We start from the raw sequence: 21,300 nt of genomic DNA, 5'->3' as shown, positions 1-21,300 counted from the left end.
GCAATGCAAGACTTGTGTTACAATATATAATATACTTGTTTTAATCCCGTGGTGTATGCTGAGTTTCACAGATTAAACAGTCAGCATGAAGAGAAAATGAAGATTCTGGGTGCAGCTTTAGTCCCTGAAGCAGAGCTCCTCAAAACACAGTACTAGGTCAGGCGAATTTACAAAAGAGAAGTCATTCCTTTATTAAATGTGTGCTTCAGACTAATAATATTTGCAATATATATGAAAACTTCAGAAACAATAAGCCACTGATAGTGCAATCTGGCAGACCAATGATTATATATGACCCATTTGAAATGGTATGGAAGCATAGGAACATTTCCACGATACAGATGTTATGATGCATGCACAGGTATATACGTGCGTACGTCCCGGCTTCTTTTTGAACCCTGGTTTGTAGCCCACTGCTCTAGCCACTAGGCTACTCTTCCACTCTCTGGATTTGCAGGAGGCAGGGACTCCTCTCCTACTGTGAACTGCCTTCTCAGCCTTACATCATGGGTTGAAGCAACTAAGGAGGACATATCTAGGTTCTCCAATCTCAGCATGACTCTATTGGTCAGTGGACTACCATGGTCCACTTGCCATGTCCCCTTCTCCTTTCCTTCCTTCTTCAAAGACAGAGATGCTGAATGAGTGCTCCTCAGAGAGAGCTCCTGTGGCTGTACTGGGCAGAGCTGATTTTCTCCCCCGGTCTCTGAAGTTATTTTCAGTGATATGATCCCACCACTGCACCTACATACCAGCCATTGTTCTAAAGTAGATCAACCAGCCTTGGCTCCCAGCACCACAGGGTTACCTTCAAATCCACTGGGCAATGATTGTATTAGTGTCACCCTGCACTGCATTAAATATCTTGGGTAGGAACACTTGCCATGAAAATACACCTGCCATAGAAGCATACACTTAAAAGTTGTGAGCACTGTATGAAGAACAGTAAAACAAGCCACGGCATCTCAAGCTATTAGAATAATCTTACTGTTGTCTTGCCAGTGTCCCTTATAAATTCATCTGTCAGTGGCACCAGTGCTTTTCATCTACCATGGATTAACTTGCACTACACTGCTTGGCTAGTAAAGTATTTTGCTCCCTTCCATGGAGATGTTTTCACATGTAGCAAGCACCGAGTTTGCTGGGGTCCAGGAAAGAACCAGGCTTTAGGAAAGACCGAAAGCTGGGTATCCAAATGTGGAAACTACCGTAGGTAGGCATTGCCAAAACTAGCATCTCTTTCCTTTTCTTTGTTTCTGAAAAGAAACAGTGTTATACAAGGTCTCATTGCAAAACAAGATTTTAAAGTCATGGCAGCTGCACCATTTCAAGTATCTAACAGACTAATTATTAAATATGAATATTTAGAGGATCTTCCTTTCTGGATCACACTTTCTAGTAGTATGTAGATTACTAGTAATATATATATAGTAATACTAGATTGTGAGCCCTCTGTGGACAGGGAAATATCTACAATACCTGAACGTAATGTGCTTTGAAGAGCCTGAAAAAGCAGAATATAAATCACATAAATCACATAAACATGCTTGTTGTAGAATGCTTTTAAAAAAAACCAAAACAACCATTGGATGCAAGAAAGATAGTTTGCAGTTAGCTATCACACTTCAACTAGTTAGATGAAGCCTAATATGTACTAGCCACATTTACCTTATTACTAGCAGAGCTGCTTCAGAACAATGACTATTCTTTCAGAATGAGATGCAAGCTAAAGGTAGTGCCAGATTACCTAGCAGGTACGGTAGGCACAGGCCTATAAAACAGTCAACCTATGGCAGCAGAGGCTCCCCAAGTCTCAATCCATCACTGGCTGAAGACTACAGCACCAACCAGACAATCCCCATCTGGTTCCTTCCTGGGCCCCAGCATGCTCAGTGCTTCCTACATGGGAACAATGGTGCTTTATGTGATGATGTGACATGCTCACCGGCATTCAGTTCTTTAAACTTCTCTTTCAGCTCTAGGGGTGTCAGCCGGTACTGATCCAAACCGTCATTCCACCTAATCCTCTCCAGCACATGAAGGTCTCCACCAACCAGCCAATCCCCGCTTTCCATCACCATCTGAAACACACATCATATCAGGCAGTTTAAATCTATTTCAGTCCTAGTTTGTGCAGAAGGAGCCTCGTGCAAGTAACTAGCCTGGCAGCATTAGATACTAAAGGCCTTTAGAGGTCTGCAGTCTATGTATGCCACTGCTGTCAGGGCAAAAAGAGCTGTTTTCGATTTACTTATTTGCTTTAACAATATTCCTCTAAAAGAGATAAAAAATTAAAATTATTGCTATCCTCCATTAAAAAATGTTTTATGGCACAAACATGTGCTTTATCAGCATGGCTGAGAATATGAACCTGGAAATATCTCTACATGCATTTGCACATTTTTGACATTGATCCTTAGCTTATTATGCCACAGATTAGATTTCTGTGTTGCTTCTGACTCCGGTTAACATCTTGTTATGTCATGATCTGACAATGCAGCCAAGGTGTTTGACCTTAAAGCCTTGTCTGGAGACCAAGGTTTGGATTCTATTCCCACCACTCACTGTGTGACCTCTGGAAAGTTAATATCACCGAGGTCAAAAGGTTGAACAAACCATAAACACCTTTAGGCAAGGGCCTTATAGAATGTTATTTATCTTGCATTACACACCATTTGATATGGCAATAGCCCAAAATAACATATCCCTCAATTGACTGAGCTGCTGCCATTTAAGAGGGTGATAATATTGAAGCTTTTGTGGAGAGGAGAGCAATGATCTTCCTACGAGGGTGTCACAGGAAGGTACGATATACAAAGAAATAAAATGCTAACACCACCTATTCCTCGTTCTCTGTAGCTTAAGTTTCTAATAATGCAAACAGCAGTGGCATATTTCACAGTGAAGGAAACGGGTTTTGCTTGCTTCGCTCATAGTGAAGTTGATTTCACCTGAGTTAGGACACCTACCTTTACGTGGGGATGTTTGGTGCATGTGGTGCCCCACACGCGACCACAGCGCTCCTCCTTCCTATGCTCGTAGATCTCCGGGCTACTGAGGATGGCCACCCTCTTTCCCTTGTACACCAGTGCAAGAGCAGTGCAGTCCTCCAGGCGCTCCTTGTCATCCGCAGAAATGGGCAGCACGATGGGGATGCTCTGATTAATGATGCCACCTGGAGGAACAACCCCGCCACATTACAGGCTTTAGAAATGCAGCCCACCGATCAGCAACGTAGGCGCACTGTAACTGCACTGCAGCTGCAATGTTCCAAGCATTAGATGGTTCAGCAAAGATGCATATTTATAAGCAGGTATCGATAGGAGCTGCTCTCTCTTTGTTTTTATATGCTGAACCAATTTATAAGAGGTCAATAAACGAATAATCTGACGTGCTCGTACTTTCCTATGACATGGATGTAAAACCCACAAAAAGTGTATCAAGGCACAAGCAATTTTAGCTTTGTTTTCTATGGAGAAATTGGCCCTATAAGATCATCATGTCTGTGTGTCTGTCACCCCCCCCCCCTCCTAAATACTTCTGTTTGGTTCCCCCACCCCTAATAACTTCTGAATCATTCATCCAATTTTATTCCAATATGTGCCACAGGCAGCAACGTGCTCAGCAACATCCCCCTCAGCTCACAATTTTCATGTGCCCTCAATGCCTCCCAACACTTAGAATCCTTCATTTTATTTCCTATAAGGATACAGGCCAGTTCAGCTGAAATCTCAGGTAGGTTAGAGTGCACTGTGATGTCATCAAAACATTTTAAGCAAAATAGAGGCGGAGGGGATGAGCGGTACACTCAGTGGAAAACGTGTCGGGGGCGGGGCCGAGCGGCGCGCCGTTTTCGGGGCGGGATGCGGCATTTCGGGGGCGGGCCCGGGGGCGTGGTTTCGGCCCGGGGGCGTGGCCGCGCCCTCCGGAACCGCCCCTGGGTCACGTCTAGGCACGCCAGCGGCCTGCTGGAGCGCAGGGATTTACTTCTCCCTCTGGGAGGCGTAAATCCCCCAACAAAGGTAGGGGGGGGGGGGTTTAGACAGGGCCGGGGGGTGGGTTAGGTAGAGGAAGAGAGGGGAAGGTGAGGGGAGGGCGTTAGCGAATTCCCTCCGAGGCCGCTCCGATTTCGGAGCGGCCTCGGAGGTAGGCTGCGCGGCTTGGCGCACGCCGGCTACACGAAATCGGTAGCCTTGCGCGCGCCGATCCAGGATTTTAGCGGCTACGCGCGTATCTACTAAAATCCCGCGTACTTTTGTTTGCGCCTGATGCGCCTACAAAAGTACGCGAGGGTGCCCTATTTGTAAATCTACCCCTGTGTGCGAAAAATGAGTTTTGTGCATGCTGTTTGCAATTTGTGGGCACAAGTGCAGAAAATGAAATGAAATAAAACAAACTCCCCCCAGAAATCCCCAAAATAAAAAGAATCGGTATGCATGCCCCTAACAACCAAATGCAAATCTCTGAACCAAAGAAGGAAACCAGGCAGCTTGAAATGTTCACTCATCTCCTTGTACAGAAAATCTAGCTGTAAAAAAGGGCAAGCAAATATTTAATAAGAATTTTTCAATAGAAATTCCACAGAACAGACCCTAACATGAACATGCAGTGGTGAAAATGTCAGGTCGGGAGGTAATCAAAAAGTCCCCTGGGAGAGAGTAAAATCTGTACACAAAGCTTTGGAATAAATTCAGCGGTAATGCGAGAAGACTCTGGTTTGAGTAAATAGAACAAGCTGAACTTTCTTTCACACATTCCTCTTTTTGATTATTGTATTTATGTGTATTCTTTATCTACTCCACTTCCAGTGTATGCCTAGGTCATGAGCTAAGCCATTCTGGGCACCCTCGATAGGGAAGGAAGGCTCTCACACTGAAGTAAACAGCCACTGCCATTCCCTTCGGTGCTGGTGGGGAAAAATTCCTGCATGAGGTCTCTGTGGATGCCACATTCCTTTTAGTAACAGAATGAAAATGATTTATGAACCACTTGATCCACTCACGACGATAAGCGTGTTTTTTTTTTTGGTTTTTTTTAGTGAACGCTCTTGATGCACCTCAGTGCGCACTGCCACCTGAAGAAGACAGACACTTCGAAACGTGGTCCCGCAGCATCGGGGGCTCCTTCTGAAGTTCCACGTTGTGGGGAAAGCACCTTCTGGCACAGCAAGATAAGTTCACAATTTAACACAATTGTGTGGGTGAAGAAATCTGTTTAAATAGCTGTTTTGAAACCTATGAACAAATGACCCAGGCTCATACCAAAAGTGATGCACATAATAAGCCCTTGGGTGTGTCATAGTGATTAACGGGTATGAGGTTTATGGTTCCAAACGCATCTGATATCCTTTTGAGATTGAGAAGAACACGGTTAATACTTGTTTAGAGTTGACTGGATAATGTCGCTGGGAAAAATATCAAACACGGTGATGATTAATTAGACAACATCCTGCATTCAAATATCAAAGTCCTTTAATATACAGTCACTGGCCAGTGCCAAGGCAGCCTTACCAATGCTTCAGAACATTACCATGTGCTCCCGTTTTGCCAGCATCCCTGCTAGCAGAAAAGACCATTACGGCCTCTCTAGTCTGTCCACCCACACAACTGCTCAGCTCTATAATCCTTACCAGTCTCTCAGAGATCCCCGTGTCTGTCCCATGCTTTCTTGAATTCAGATACAACCCAACTTAAGCAGTAGAGCAGACCCAAAGAAAATTAAAAACTGGTTTATTTTTCAACTTAAGTGCAAAATATGCTTTTTCAATATTAAATGCATAGGTAACCGCATCATTATGTTGTCAAGAGTATAGATTTCAATTTTGTTGAATTACTCACTGATATAATGAGAATAAGTTAGAGAATTAGATACAGAGATTTCATTGATTGTGCTTTGCTATTCAACCGTGTAGGATTATAAGTGCTGGAATGGTGTCAAATGATATGAATGATGATTAAGGGGTCTAGGTACTAAACCATGTTAAAACTGTTTGTTATCGCACCAAAGTTTAGCACAGGCTTTAGCAGCAATTTTAACGATTGGTGTACTACAGTGTGTAAATGTATGAGGCAAAGTACCATATAAGGTCAGTTGTTGCCATCTTGAATTCGGCAGTGGGGCAAGAGACAATCATACTCTTTCTTGTCCCCATCTTTCAATTGAGGACTTCAGAATGGATAGTTGGAGGGGGGAAGAACGTCAACTGGCAGGGGGAGGGAAGGAAGGAGCGAGGAGAGCAGACTAGGGCACCAAGACATCATGATGCTTCTGACAGGAATGAGGGTGGATCGCGACTCGCATTACCAGTGGGAGTAATGTTAAAACTTAAGTCCATCTCCCCGAGGCATAGTAAAGTTTTAGCGTTGCCTGCGAGGTAGCACAAATTACATTGCTTTTTCACACAATTTGTGGTAGCTGGCTCAGCAGCTCATTTTCATGTTTTTCTCATTCGTCCACATTACATCTAAATTAGTGCTAATGTGAAGTAACATGGACTAACCCGGGGCTCTGCAGCAGGCCTAACACAGTTTAGCACATACACCCCTAACTGTTTTATTATGTGTTTGGACAATTAAATCACACAAGCATCATCTCGAATAATTATAGGATGATTCTCATTTAACTTTCTCACAATGCCTTTGAAGTCAGCGGGATGAAGACAGTTCATGTTGTATTTTAAACTTATATTTCAAATTCATGAAGGCAAGAATGGTAAACAAGAACTATCCCGTAGAACAAACTAATTTAAAACTGAGTCCCTGAAGCAGCCTAATTTTCAATGGCTAGGGCTCTGCCATAATGCTAAAAACAAATACCTGGGCATTCTAAGTAAGCACTAGGATCATCAGGATAGAAAACGGCCAGGCCAAGGGGGAAGCCTGTAGAATGGCATTCACTGGCTGAAGAGTAAGACAGTACACAGGAAGGACATTGTGGTGTAGGCTGTACTGAATGACATTCTGGTGACAGCCAGATGGAAAGAATCATGGATGGAGGTTTTGCAAAGAGGAGAAAAAGAAAAAAAGGTTGTTTTTCAAAGTGGAACTAGCAAGCTGGAACATCGTGAGCAGCTAATATTAATAGTCCATTAACATTTTGTTGCATATTCCTCTGTGGGATGTTGCTTTAATAAAAGTGGAAGTGAAGAATAAATCCCTTGTGACTAACCCCACCCATCACCCCAAGGGTTGGATTTCCCATGTCGAGGATGGACCTTGCTGAATAGATTCAGTCGAGGGCCAAGGATCATGTGCTGCCTATCTTCACCTGCCTGGCTTGTGTGCAAGCCCTTTATGCAGCTGTGGTGAAATTCAGACTAAGTCACCTACATTAAGGACTGCCCTCTTAACAAATTTAGGGGCAGTCTAACAGTATGTAACGAGGTTGTTGCTTGGCTTCATGATTTTGCACTCACTAAATAAATTTAATTAAAGGAAGGCTTAGAAAGTAGGTTATCACAGTAGATACATAATGACTTTGGAACAGCTTGTGAAAGAGGATATTCAAGAGGATGTCAGGTAGCAATGTAAAAACATATACACGTAAGAAACCTAATTAAATACTAGCGTTCTCTCATTCGAAGTCCATGGAAATAATTGCCAAGTAATTTAACTGGATATAAATGACAGAGAAAGGAACATATAAAGAAAAGTAGGACAGATAATTTGTTTTATTGTATCATTCTTTTGGAAAGGTAAGGTGCACTCACCAAGAGATGTTTGGAGTGGAGTATCTGAGTTACCCAGCCCATCTGAGAAAAAGGGTATCATGGAAACACAGAAATTGAGTAACTTGTAAAGATTTTGACAATATGACTAAAGAAACGAATGAATTCACTTGGAAATCTTTGGAAGGCTAGTTCTTCCTCAGGCTTGTTCCTAGTGAGCCACTTTTGAGGAATGCCTCTTGATGCTATGCACGGAAGGAAGCCTCACCACACAGCAGCAGACCTGCCCCTCACACTACAACAGATCACAATCTAAGAAGTCATTCCGGACAGTTCTTTTCTAATATTGCCAATTTGGGATACGCCATTAGATAAGTTGCATCAGCACCCATGGCAGATAACGGGCCTGGTTTGCCATGACTTTTTTTTTTTTATTTTCTCAGAAACACAATGGGAAAAGAGCAAATCAGTCCCAGAACGATATAATGTACCCCATGGATCCAGCTTTCATGGCAGCATCTTACTCAGGAATTTCCAAAGAAGGTACGGTGTTGAAATGCTGAGCATGCTGGGTGCCCTTTTAGAATTTTACATGAAATAATTCTGGAACCTTTCCAGGATACTGATACTTCAAGAAACACTTTCCATGCTCTCTTTGCTATTTATTTAGCGGGGTGGGCCAGCCTGATATCTGCATGTCTAAGGAGCAAACACCAAATGGAACTTTCCAGGGAGCTTTGGGAAGCCCCCTAGATTTTAAATGTGGCATGTTTTATATTTAAATCTTTTTCTTGAATTAAGAACAATGTGCAACATACAAAGTAAACTTTTAGTGGTGCCTGGGTGTTTCTTCTTCAGGTCGTTACCCTTTGACATAATACAGGGTGGCCCATGGAAAGGTAGCCTGCCTGCGTGGCACTGGTATTGGAGGCGGGCTACTCTTCCATGGGCCACCCTGTATAATCTCCCAACAAGCAATCCACCATGTGGAATGTTTTAATTCATATTTTCCTGCTGTCTTTTTTTTTTTTTTTTTTAAATGCCATTTGGAAAACTTTAAGGAAACTTCAAGATGTGAACAAATCATACCATCAAGGAGGGTGTTGAAATGGATAACCTGCAGGTATTCTCTCTCACGCATAAAGCCCTTGAGCGGCGTGGCCCAGCCTTCACTCAAAATCTGAACCCACTGCAGATCCACCTGAAAAATGTAATTATCATGTTCACTGAGAGCTGCTTTTCCACCAGCTTTTTATTTATTCTTTGGTCTATACTGGCTCTAAACAAAACGGGTCATGTTAACTACAGCAGGTGACACGGCACCCAACTATTACACATACAAGAACGTCTGGTACACTCAAGGCCCAATCTGGACCATACCCTTTATGTTTACCTCGTCCAGCAGTGGTAACTTCAATCTGCCCCTCCCTGAAGCTTTGCTCTTCCCCCAGTACTGTTGAACACTTGCTGCTGACCTCATTAGACGCATCATCATTTCTTACCAGCTGAAACTGACCTCGTCACTTGCAAATGCAAGTTTATTAATTTGAATTTTCCGTCTTTTGTAACGATGAAGCAGGTCAGGTATCTGCGGTGCTGAGTTTTCCCCAGTTAAGGACATGTCAATTAGGTTGACTCGCAATCAAATAAGGCACATTTCAGCCTGGCTCAATCCCTCAGCAACGTGCTTCTACTAAATTTTAAACATGTTTCATACGCATACAGACAAAATTGTGAATACTTATGTGGTATCATATAAATGTGCTATGGACTGTAGCACTCAGTCTAATCATACACCAGAGGAAGCTTATGTAACTTCTCTGAAAATACTGCATTTCACCTGAAGGTCTATAAACCAGTCTGGCATGAATATAGATAAGGGCCTTCATTTTCAATTATTATCTAATTTTTCCTAGGAATTTCAATGTTATAACAAAAAAAAAAAAAATCAGTGGAAAACAACTTTGTTATAACACACAGGAGAAAAATCAGTGGAAAAGTAATTTTTCCATTGATTTATTTTGTTATAATACTGAAATTCCCAGGAAAAATAAAATAAAACAGAAAATGAAGGTCCCTAAATACAGATTACAATCAATCAGTGACATGTACAGGCCCAACGCTGGCAATTCTGCATCTCCATGGAAAGAATGCACGTAACAGATGCATGTTAACAGTTTAAACATTTGTGGACTGCATCTCTTAAGCTGGACATGGCACAATCTGCAGCAACACCGACCCCTGAAACAGGCAGGAGTTGCCGAATCACTGGTGTTGGGTCCATAACGGCTGGATTTAAGATTCTGGCGTAAAGGCAGAATGCCACGGCATCACCCCCTTGAAGCTGTGCTGGCACATGGCCTTAAAGCAAGCAGAAACAGCCTCCTCTTGGATCTGGATATTTTGGCAGCTTCAGAATCTGGAGCCCTAGGCAGTTGCCTATGCCTGCATCCAACCTGGGTCCATGATAAACAAGGATTATAACTAGGGCTCCTGATTTTGTGTTCACCAATAAACACTCATAAAACAACCCCAAATACAAAAAATAAAATAGGCATTTATAGGATAAACCCTGGGAAAACATCGCTTCCCCCAGTGTTCTCTCAGCCCTCCCTTCTCCTGCCTTGGATCCTCCGCTCTGTTGCTGTTAGAGCATGCTGGATGCGCCGGGAGCTGGACGATTGTTGCAAGCTCCGGCAAAGTAAGAGGTCTGGCAGCGTTCCAGGTGGGGCTGGAAGCATTGGGTTGGGTTGACGGGCAGGTAGGGGAGGAGGGCCTTCTGGAGAGGCCCTTCAGGTTTTCTTTAATATTTGGCCAACTTGGGAAAGGAAAAGGGATGTTGTTCTGTTATTCTTTTGAAGGGCTTTGGAGGATGGGGAACTGGCCACAAAGTGTCTGGTGTGTGGGGGTCGGGGACTTGGCCAGCAGGCTCGCTCTTATTTTTTTTTTGTAACTTGGCATCGCTAATTAACCAGATATATCCTTTATCTGCCAGTCAAGGTTAACGTTATCCAAGTTCATATACCCAAATAACTTTGAAACCTTACCGGTGATATTCAAACATAGCCAGTTAGATTTCAAAGTTAGCTGAGCAAGCATATCCAGATAACTTTATTCAAGAATATTCAACAGGACATTTTATCCTGATGAATACCTCTTATAACTTTTCAGGCTAAGTTTAGTTGGATAAGTTAACCAATTTATTATTATTTTTAAATGTCCTCAGTATTGTTATTTGGGGGGAGGGGACTTTTGAGACTGTCCCTTGCCATTGGCTGTCAGTTCCTCAGTAAGCCTGGATGCTTACCAAGATCCTTCACAAAAAAAAAAAAAAAAAGTCGGTAGGATTTTTGGCTGCAGATTTTTCCAGCATCCCCAGTAAGCATCCACAGATCTACTGCAGATTTTCCACTGAACTGCAACACTTTTTACAAACATAAATAAACTCCCCAACTCATTTACAAGTGGACGAATGTTGTGTGAATTCAGCAGATTCCATTTTCCAACACATTTTCAAAAACTGTGCACCTCTCTGTGCTCGCACACCCTAGCATCATCCCCTTCTGAGATGAATACAACTGATAATCTAGTGACAATATTCATGTGTAAAGGTTTATTTTTAAACTTAAACCATGGCTCTCCCTAAGTCCACGTTTACTATAATGAATACATTTCCTGAAGCCTCTTGACTAACTGTGAGCTCCAAGGAGCAGGGACTGGCTCCTCTATGGATCTGAACGGGACTGCATATATCAGTAGCACTATAGATATCACTAGTGGGAGTAGCAGGCTCCAGGCTGCCTTCCTAATGGCACTTAAGGGCTTACAGTGGGACATGAGAGAGGTCATGCAGTCCTTCGTGGCTTTACGCAGAAATCTTATTTATTGCTTTTACTGCAGCAGATGGAAAAAGGAAAATCTTTCACAATTTATTGGTGAACGCTGTCGCACCCTTTTTTCTTTCCAGGTTGCTTCCTATCTTACCTTGGTGATCTGCACAGTGGGCAATGTCTCCGCTTCTGCTCGTACTAGGTCCAGCTGATTTTCCGGTACAAAGAGCTCCTGAATATCCTTTGTAGCAGCAGGGGGGACTATGGCCTGGCAAGAGCACACACGCTTGGTTAGTCCATGACTGCAGATCAAGTGAATGTAAGCAGAAAGCTACGAACAATCCTACCTCTCGCTGCAGTAGCTCCACCACTTGTTGGATGCATTCATTGACAGTGTAAACATTTGTTTTCAATACTAGTTCTGGCAATTCAGGTTTCTCATACTTGGAGTCAATTCCAGTGAATCCTGCACACAAATAAACCCAGATTAGGGGACAATGTACCAATAAAAGATACTGAGCAGAAAAGCATGATCAGTGTATCATTTCATCTGATGATATTCAGCCAACTAGCTGACTCAAATGAGAAGTATCCATTCTGCCACTGTTTTATCTTACGCAGGTGAATGGGGCGGATCATTTTAGTGCACTGAGCAGAAAATAACTTTTTTCAATTTGCAGCCTACCATCTTTCCATCCAAATTGCCCACCAGCCCAAGTGCGGACCCCTTGTATACCTGAGTAGCTGCACACAGTGTGCAGATGAACAGTCCTGTGTTCCACACAATTCTTGGGGCCAATGTGACAAAGCCCACATTACAACTGGAGCTAAATTTTATTGTGGGTTTTGTTTTACTCACGCAGTAGAAACCCGTTGCTTTGAGAGATGCAGTAAGCATGCAGATGCACCATGAATAAAACAAGTGCACTAAACATAAAAAGCGTGCTCTTTCTATTCCCAGGCCATTTGCAAGCCATTGAACTGCAAATCCACAGTATAAAAAAAATGGAGTACAAGAAACAGGAGAAAAACTAGAGCTGCAGCCAGACAAGGAGCTGGACTTCCTGTGGTAGTGAGCCTGTGCATAAGGCTGTGCTGAGTCCTGTCCTGTGATGTGGGGCAGTGGGACATGATCCCTCTCCCTCCCAAGCTCAAAAAAAATAGCCGAGCTGAACAGGCAGAACCCCTCTCTCCCACCCGAGATAAATAAAAAAAATTAAGTAGTGGCTGAATCCTCCATCAGGGCACTTAAATTCTCAACTCTCCCCACCCCTCTGAACTCCTAGGGAACCCCGACTGGAGGAGAATACCTTACCTCCTCCTGTGGGGGCTGCTGTCAATACCAGTAAAGCTCTGAGTTCTACCAGTATTTAATGCCAATTTATTAGCTTGACTGGCTGGCCACCGATTGGTCTCTTCACTGGAAGCTGTCAGTGAAATCACCAATTCCTGTTCAGAACTTGAAGGCATAACCCAATATTCAGATGGACTGGAACCTTTGCAGTTGATGTTCTTACATCAGATCTCAGTCACCTGTAACTATCACCACCCACACTTTCTCCAACCACCACCCTTCAACGAGTGCAATGTCTTTAGGTACTTGCACCCACTTTAGACCAATTCATAATGCATAGGCATTACAGAATTTCATTCCTGCACCCCAACCCCATCTGTGCCCTGTGTTTTACCTGCCTTTCAAGCTATGCCACAATGCTTGGAAATAGTCATGGTAGTTCATCTCCTGCTTATGCAGCACCATGAATAAAGTTAGCCATCACAGAAATGCCTGTACCGTACGCAATGTACAATGGATAGAATTGTGCTAAGTGTATAATGCAGCCTGGCTCTTTTGTGATTTGCTTAATGGCACCATTTTGCTCCGCAGGCAATGCATACCAGTTCGTGAGCAGCAGCACACCTTTTCAATTTAGGAGCAGGAAAACATGAAGATGAGTTCACAGGTAAGACATTGACTACTGTACCCTTGATTTCTCCAGCCCTGGCTTTTTTATAAAGCCCTTTCACATCTCTCTTTTCACAAATATCCAGGGGAGCATCCACAAATATTTCATAGAATGGGAGTCCAGCATTGTCGTGAATTTTGTGCGCCTTCTTACGATCCTGTATGGAGAAGAGTGACAAGATGCAATCAGTGTTACAATACAATGCTAACAGTACTTATGATGGCATAAACTGTGTCAACCAGCTCAGAGAACTTGACCCCCTCTTTCTCCCTCCTGAGCTTTGGTGCCTCCATAACCTGTGTTTATGTATACTCTTCAACCAAAGAGCAGCACTGTCTAAAATTGTTCTGCTTTCCCCTCTAGTTTCTGCTCTATACTTGATCATCTTTACCTTTAACATTTTGCAATTTTAGCAGGCTCAAGGGGTCATCATCAGCAGAGCTGCTTTTACCTGTGGGCACAGCAGGGGGCACACTGCATGAGCACACATGACTCTGTGCGATGACTACTGGGCAGTTCCCCTAATTCAGGGCTTCCCAGACCTGTTCTGGAGACCCCATTGATAGTCAGGTTTTCAGGATATCCACAATGAACATGCATGAGATAAGTTTGCATATCATGGGAGACTTTGTATATGCAAATTTATTTTATACTTATTCATTGTGAATATCCTGAAAACTTGACTGGCTGTGAGGTCCCCAGGACAGGTCTGGGAAGTCCCTACCCTGATCTCAGGCTGCTGCCTGATCCAGCCCTTCCCCTCCCAGGAGAGAAGGAGTGAGCCTGGAGCAGATAGAAGACCATGCAAAACAGGAGCCTTCTGCTCCCTAATCCAGCTCCTCCTCTCCTCTTGCCCCCCTCTCCCCCCACCCATCATTAAGGAACAGGAAATGGGAGTGGGGGTGAAGCTGGAGTGGATAACAGAACAAAAAAGAATTCAGTTTTGTTTGTATATTTCTATTTCTAATTTGTTATCCCTTATTCTGTATTTGGTGAGGGTCTATCTTCTATGTTTGTGACCAAGGTGAGGTATTCTGCTAGCACGAACGTTCTGTGTATGGATCGGTAACAGTCTGGCTTGTTCTGTTTTCTCAATAGCAGGTGTATTGGTGTTTTAGGAACTGGTAGAATATTTGCAGTGTTGTCTTTTCATACAGGTTTGTTACTGTTTGCATTCTGGAAGCTAATACTGTTTAGTATGGCAGGTTTGCTATCCAGGTTCTAAGTGACTTTTTTGCAGGGTTCTGTGTTACTCCAAAGAGCCTGGTACTGGAAGGACATTGAGTCATTGTTACTAAAGTGACATAAGCCCTTGAATTATGGAACCCTTTATGTGGAAGCCCTTGCAAACTAAATTCTGTGACCCCTTTCTATATCTTTAGAGACTCTTACAGGTTTTAATTTGCAGGAAGGGAATTGGAAAGTAAACATCTCACCAGACTAGCATGGAAAATTCCAGTAACTCACTAGACTCCTAGGCTGGATGTCCTTCTTCCAGGCACACCCTGCTGATGTCAGCAGCTGAGGGCTGTGAGTAAATATCTTTGCCACACTGGGTACTGAGAGGGAGTCAGATATTTGTATTTGCATGTATATTTTTATAAAACAGGTGCATAAACTTTGTAGATCCCTGCCATTAAAAAAAAGGCATGTACTAAAACACACTACTGGGGAGGTGCTATGTGTATTTTGGGGGAGGTGATATGTGGTATTCTATGAACTGTGTGGCTCTCGCTGCACAGTTCAGAAAATACAGGCGTTAACTTTAGGCATTAAGTTTATGCGTGTCTGTGTGGAGTTATGCACACTAATGAAAATTATTCTCTAAATGCTTCATTCCCTGGTCCACTACAACATCTGATGAAACACAGACTACATTAGAACCCTAGAATCCGTGTCCAGTCGGTACTCCTCACATCACCGATGCAATACTTGCTTCTGTTTTTCCCTGCCTTTAGTTGCTTTTGGGCCACTAGTGTTTATAAGAAGTGTCAATCACCGCAGTCATTGTTTTTGGTAGTAGAAGGTACATTTATTATGCCAAAGATAATCTGCAGAGCCCCCGCCAGCTTTCTTCACTGCTCCACAGTGTTCCTCCTCCTGGTTAATTCTGCAAGGGTTTACACCGTTCCAAAAAAAATGCACCCCTACAGTTTGTGTCACTGCTAGGGAGATTCTTTTCCATTCCTCAGTGAAAACCTGGGGAATCAAATGTTTCCATGCAGCTTGCTGTAGTTACTGCCATGGATTGCCGTTTTGTCCTATCTCATCTACAAGCTGCATTTATTTAACAGCCCCTGGAAACTTTATATTGTCTACTTAATATGTAATCGTTTTAACATTTTAATCAGCAGACGTATTATTTCATGAGTAAACTGTACAAACCAGACTCTTACTAGTTCTGAAGGCAGTTCTGGCTACAGCAGTTCAACAACAATCTATAAAACAAATATGGACTACACTCCCAAACCTAGACAAAACTCGACTTCAAATAGCCTGAAGTCAACGCAACGCATCTAGCCTAAATCTCATATGAGCTTGCATCCCAAAACAGTCTCTCTATTCTGACATCTTTCAAACATGTCTCAAAGTTAAATTTGGCAGAGTGTGTGTCTTTCGGGATTTCTAGGCACAGGAAATCTGGGCTAGGATTTGCCAAAGTTCACATCTTTTGGCCTATATTTCACAAGCTCAAATTTCAGTTTTAGGAGGTTGCCGTGCCTCAGAGAGAACAGAGTTTATTTCCTAGTTCCTTTAAAATCCATAACAGATGTTCTCTGTTATCTTTCACTTAATTCTGGTCAGTTCTCCAAGCTGTATTTAGCTAAAGTACCATGCAATCATAGTTGATATGAACATGGTTTATTAAAATAATCCATAGTAATAAAAAGTAGCACTACACACCTCCAGCAAGAGAAAATGATTTTTTATCAAAATGTGGGTTCCTACATAATTTGCAAGTCAGAAACCCTTTGTCTCCCCCTTGCTCACTGGCAGAATACCCGTCCTCCCTCAGGCCTACCCTGAGCTGATTTCTGATAAATACAGCATGGGAGGAGAGAGAATCTAAGCACATGGAAACAAAGGCTAGTTCCAAGTATTGTGGGTTTTGTTTTTCATGTAAAGGGTGAATACTGATAATTATCTACAGAGGAGCACTCATGCTTTAAATAAACAAGACCCATAACCTACAGCAACATTAACATTTTCTGCACATGTGAGGGCAAGCTTAAAATATACATAAATACAAAGAACGGCCTGGCAATATATATATACTGTTGCATAAAAGGAATAAAAATAAAGTAGCCATTTGAACGAAAGCAATTTTGAAGATGATAAGATTTTGTTTCCTTTTGAAATAAAGGGGAACATTGCACAGGGCACTTCAGAGCTCAGTTGCTGGCAGTGGTTATGTGGGGAAGAGGCGAGGACCGATGTGACAGAGAGGGCAAGGCAAAGGGATTGGGAGATACCCCAAGATTTTCTGGTTTTTTGTGACTGCTGTAGTTAAAGAGGTCTTAGGCCTTGCTTTGGTTTGGGGATTTTATGCTTGTTTTTTTCACAGGTTGCTCATGCAACATATTTACGAGGTATGGCTCCCCGTAGACACACAAGCAGTGCAAGTGGTAATAATGCTGGGGGTTTGTTTGTTTTTTTTATATGATCTTCCTTGCTTAAAGAAATCATTGCTTTATGCCACAGACCCTGACTGTGACATTTTCTGGGAAAGCAAAGAGTGAAACTTTGCGTGAGGGAGGAGGAACACAGCCCAGGCTCAAAGTATGGAAGAAGGAAATTATGTCTCTGGGGTTTGCTTTCCACATTCCAGGAATCTGTTGCGTCACTGCAGTGGTAACTTTCACCACTGTTCAGCAAAAACAATGAAGAGGAGCTAAAGAGGGTCTGAGGATCACTGCCACATTAGTTTGACTGTTTCTCTCCCTCTTTAAAAAGGGATTATGTATCTTCAGTCATCCAACAGTCATGAAGGGAAACGTTATTTATTTATTTAATAGATTTCTATACCGTTATTCGAATAGACATCATAGCAGTTTTCATAAAACTGAGGAGAAATTTAATAAACAGGGAAGAGGAAAGAGGACAGTGAGGAAGTGAAAAACTCTGAAAAGAGAAGGGAGGAAAAAAGGACAGCGCAAGACAAATGAACAGTTGTCCAAAGGACTAATAAAAGGCATTATCCACAAGGTAACAGTAAGCATCAAACAGGAAGCATGTTATTCAACTGACTATTTTGTAGCAAAAATGCAGGAACAAACAAAGTACGGAGTTAGCACTGAGGATAAGGGGTGAGGGCTCTGAGAGGGGAGGGTGGGAAGGGAGGGTGAGGGGGGCAGGGTGCGTAATAAATGCGGGGGTGATGGAGTTGGAACAGGGGGCAGAAGGAGGGGGCTAGCGGAGGAATGGGGAGCCTATGGAGGCAGAGTGAGAGTGGAACACAGGGGAGGGGGGAGGGGTTCAGATCTGGGTAGGTTTGATTGAAGAGCCAAGTCCTCAAACCTTTTTTGAATTTTTTTGTGCAGACTTCCAGTCTGAGCTCGAGGGGCATGGAAAATGTCAGGGTGACTGTACTGTATTGGTAATGCCCTGCGAAAAGAGAGAAAAGGCCGAGGAACGGAGGTGCGCTCAGCAGAGCCCAGAGCTTTACTCGGCTGTGTGCACATCTTTTGTGTGCACGCTGTACTCCCCAGGCAGCAAGGGGTTTTGTGCACAACAGTGAGGCTAGGGGTCAGTGCTCGCCTATGTCAACCCAGTGGAATTGAAGGCAGTGGCATTTACCCCCCTCCTCCCCCAGTGCAGAGAGGTGCGCTGGCTTAACTCATGCGCTCTGTGCGCTGCAAAGCTTACGCCTGGTCAGCAGAGGAGGACATGGTCAGCAGAGGAGGACATTTTCTGGCGCTAGTGCTCGTGTATGGGGCCGATCGGGCGTCCAGTGGTGCTGAAGGTCTGCATTCCTGATTTCTGCACACAAAAGGTGATTTGTACGCCAAAAAATTCCCTTCCTTTTCTCCCCCCCCCCCTTCTTGAAAATGTTTTTAAAATGGCCCCATGGGGTGATTCTTTTCTTCTCTACACCCCCCCTCCCTCCAAATAGTTTCAGCGCTCATGGGGCTGCTTCTCCTTCCCTCCCACCTTCAGGACACTGCCGGCAGCAGCTTCCTCCCCAAAATGGCAGTGCCATGGTCTTTTCAGAAAAGGACAAGTCCCTTTTTTTTTGGATGGGGAGGGGGATCCCTCAGAGCTTGTCCTTTTTGGGATGGGGAATCCCCAGTCCTCACGTCACTGTCCGCCTGCAATGTTTTCAACAGAAGGGAAGGAGACGGCCGCCCTGCAGGGGCTTGAGTCGTGCGTCTTCTCACTGCCTCCCCTGCAGTCTCCCGCCTCCAGGCTTCGCTCTTACCTGTCCTGCCTCACAATTTATGCACACACAGACAAGCACAAATCATGTTTTGTGCACATAAAAGACCTTTCATGTCCATAAATCAGAGCAACGCCTTTATCCTGCCCAAATGAAAATGTGCGCTCAGCCTATGCAAAAGGGTGAACGCTTTTTAACTGGGGTTCGTGCGCACATTTTTGTGCTTACTGCCCCAGGAGTTACATTTTTTTTTTGAGGGCGTGTGTTAAGAAACGGTGCACTGAATTTCAGCATGCAGGCTTACCGCACAGCTTATTACTTCAGTTTCACAGTGAGGATGAAAAGCCCATAGAAAAAATAGCTACTGTTTAAAATGTATAGAACTAACTAATGTAAGGAGGTCCCAAACTACCCCTTAGTAGACTGCGTCAGTGCTCTGAACAGACTCTGCATGCAGTGAGTGACGTCCAGGTAGAGTAGGAGTGTTTAGAAGATGTTTGACACTCCCCAGTGGGAGGGGTTACAAATTTAACAAAACCCTTTGTTCAAGATTCTTTGGGTCTCTCCCTCCAAGGGGAGAGGTCGTGTTGCTGGGGTACCTCTCTCAATAGAGAGCTACTGAAGGCTGCTTCCTATGCTGAGAAGGTGCTTGAGGCCCAAGTTCGGGGTGCCCAGGTCTTTGGGATGAGGGAGGTGGTGTCCTGGGGTCCAAGAGTGATTTTTGCTGAGGATTTCTAAGCATCCGGAAGATCCGTTTCAGAAGTTGGAGAAAAAGGATTGGCCTTTGTGGGAATTCGGAGAAAAGGCAGCCTAGCAAACAGGCCGATACAGTGCAGTGCGCTCCGGTGGGGTAATAGCGCATCGAAAACGCGCATCCAACCCCCCCCCCAAAACTAATAGTGCCCGCAACATGCAAATGCATGTTGATGGCCCTATTGGTTATTCCCGCGCGATTCACTAAGTAAAATGTGCAGCCAAGCCGCACATTTTACTTTCAGAAATTAGCGCCTACCGAAAGATGGGCATTAATTTCTGCTGGCACCGGGAAAGTGTACAGAAAAGCAGTAAAAACTGCTTTTCTGTACACCCTCCGACTTAATATCATGGCGATATTAAGTCGGAGGTCCCAAAGTAAAAAATAATAAAAAAAAAAAAATTTTAATCAGCCCGCGAGTTAAAAACCGGACGCTCAATTTTGGTGGTGTCCAGTTTCCGAACCCATGGCTGTCAGAGGGTTTGAGAATCGACGCCGGCAAAATTGATCGTCGGCTGTCAAACCCACTGACAGCCGCCGCTCCTGTCCAAAAAGAGGTGCTAGGGCCCTAATTTAAATACTGAATCGCGTGCACAGGAGAGCGGGCTCTCCCGCAACTTTTACTGAATCGGCCTGAAAGGAAGGTCCTAAGAGTTGCTGATTGAAAAAAGGAATCTGCAGAGAATTAAAAAGAGATAGAAAGAAGGAGAGCTATCTCCAGAGATAAAGATAGCAGGGGAAGTTTCCCAGAGGACAGGATTCCTTTCCTAGAAGGTAAGCATATCTGCCCAGGGTGTGCAGTGTTTACTACTGTATGAGACTGGTTTTTTTTTTTTTTGGCCAATGAACTTATTTTCTGTACTGAATGGTGCAGTAGGCTATAGTATGTTGCCTGTGGATTTTGTTTCTCCTGCAATCAGTGACCATTAAAGGATTGTATTTTTGAACAATAAATAGCTACAGTGTGGTTTTACTTCCTTGCTGGACTACAGAATAAATCCAGGGGAGAAAAACCTTAAGGATCCTGAAAGACTGACTCTTTCTCCTCTGTGCAAGGAGCACCCGGGGGCAGGGATCCAGTACTGGCCCATGAACTCCCATGTGAGCCCTGCATGCCAGGAGAAGTTGAAGCAGAGGATACACTAAAATGATTTTAAAATGTGTGTTTTGGATGGGGTTGGTCAGATGGCTCTGTGCCAGTGCTACAGGAGGAAGATTCAAGTTTGGTTTCATCCTAAATTCTGCCGTGGCCCCCTACTTGGCCGCTAGCAGTATATTGTAGTGCCTATGTCTTAATATTAGTGATATACTTTCATTTCTAAGGACATAAACAATGTCAATGACATTGTTTATATCATTTCATGTTGTTTTATTTAAAATAAAAAAGACAGCATGAAACAAATTCTGGATTTTATCTTTTTTTTAGTATGCACTAAATCCAATTAGAGAACAGTATTTATTTAACTATTTTATATTCTGGTTTTTTGTTACTTCAAAGTGGATTGCATTTAGGAACTGGAGGTATTGCCCTATCCCTGAAAGGGAACAATCTGAGTCTGTATGGGAGGCAATGGAGGGTGAAATGACTTGCCCAGAGTCACAACAAATGGCAGTGGGATTTGAACTCTGGTCTCCCTGGCTTGTTACCTGCTGATCTAACCACTAGGCTACTCCCCCACTCCAAACAGGGGGTGTTATTTGAGCTAGTG

General features: G+C 43.5%; 1 protein-coding gene across 3 annotated transcripts in view; it reads right to left on the bottom strand.

Moving 5' to 3' along the window:
- PAPSS2 (3'-phosphoadenosine 5'-phosphosulfate synthase 2) overlaps window positions 1-21,300 on the bottom strand; it is a 98,487-nt gene that overhangs the window by 22,397 nt on the left and 54,790 nt on the right. For 2 of the 3 annotated variants that reach the window (XM_029609804.1, XM_029609806.1), the window contains exons 4-10: window positions 13,479-13,617; window positions 11,844-11,962; window positions 11,651-11,764; window positions 8,756-8,867; window positions 7,709-7,750; window positions 2,970-3,175; window positions 1,946-2,081 (exon numbers count right to left, since the gene is read on the bottom strand). In XM_029609804.1, the coding sequence (XP_029465664.1) occupies window positions 1,946-2,081; window positions 2,970-3,175; window positions 7,709-7,750; window positions 8,756-8,867; window positions 11,651-11,764; window positions 11,844-11,962; window positions 13,479-13,617 (868 nt within the window). The remainder of the gene's footprint in view (window positions 1-1,945; window positions 2,082-2,969; window positions 3,176-7,708; window positions 7,751-8,755; window positions 8,868-11,650; window positions 11,765-11,843; window positions 11,963-13,478; window positions 13,618-21,300) is intronic. The other variant, XM_029609807.1, reaches the window with a different exon arrangement.

This window comes from Rhinatrema bivittatum, chromosome 7 (assembly GCF_901001135.1).
Source record: "Rhinatrema bivittatum chromosome 7, aRhiBiv1.1, whole genome shotgun sequence".
Classification (NCBI taxonomy): domain Eukaryota; kingdom Metazoa; phylum Chordata; class Amphibia; order Gymnophiona; family Rhinatrematidae; genus Rhinatrema; species Rhinatrema bivittatum.
The sequence above is the reverse complement of the archived record's forward strand: the minus strand, read 5'-3'. Positions and strand labels throughout refer to the sequence as shown.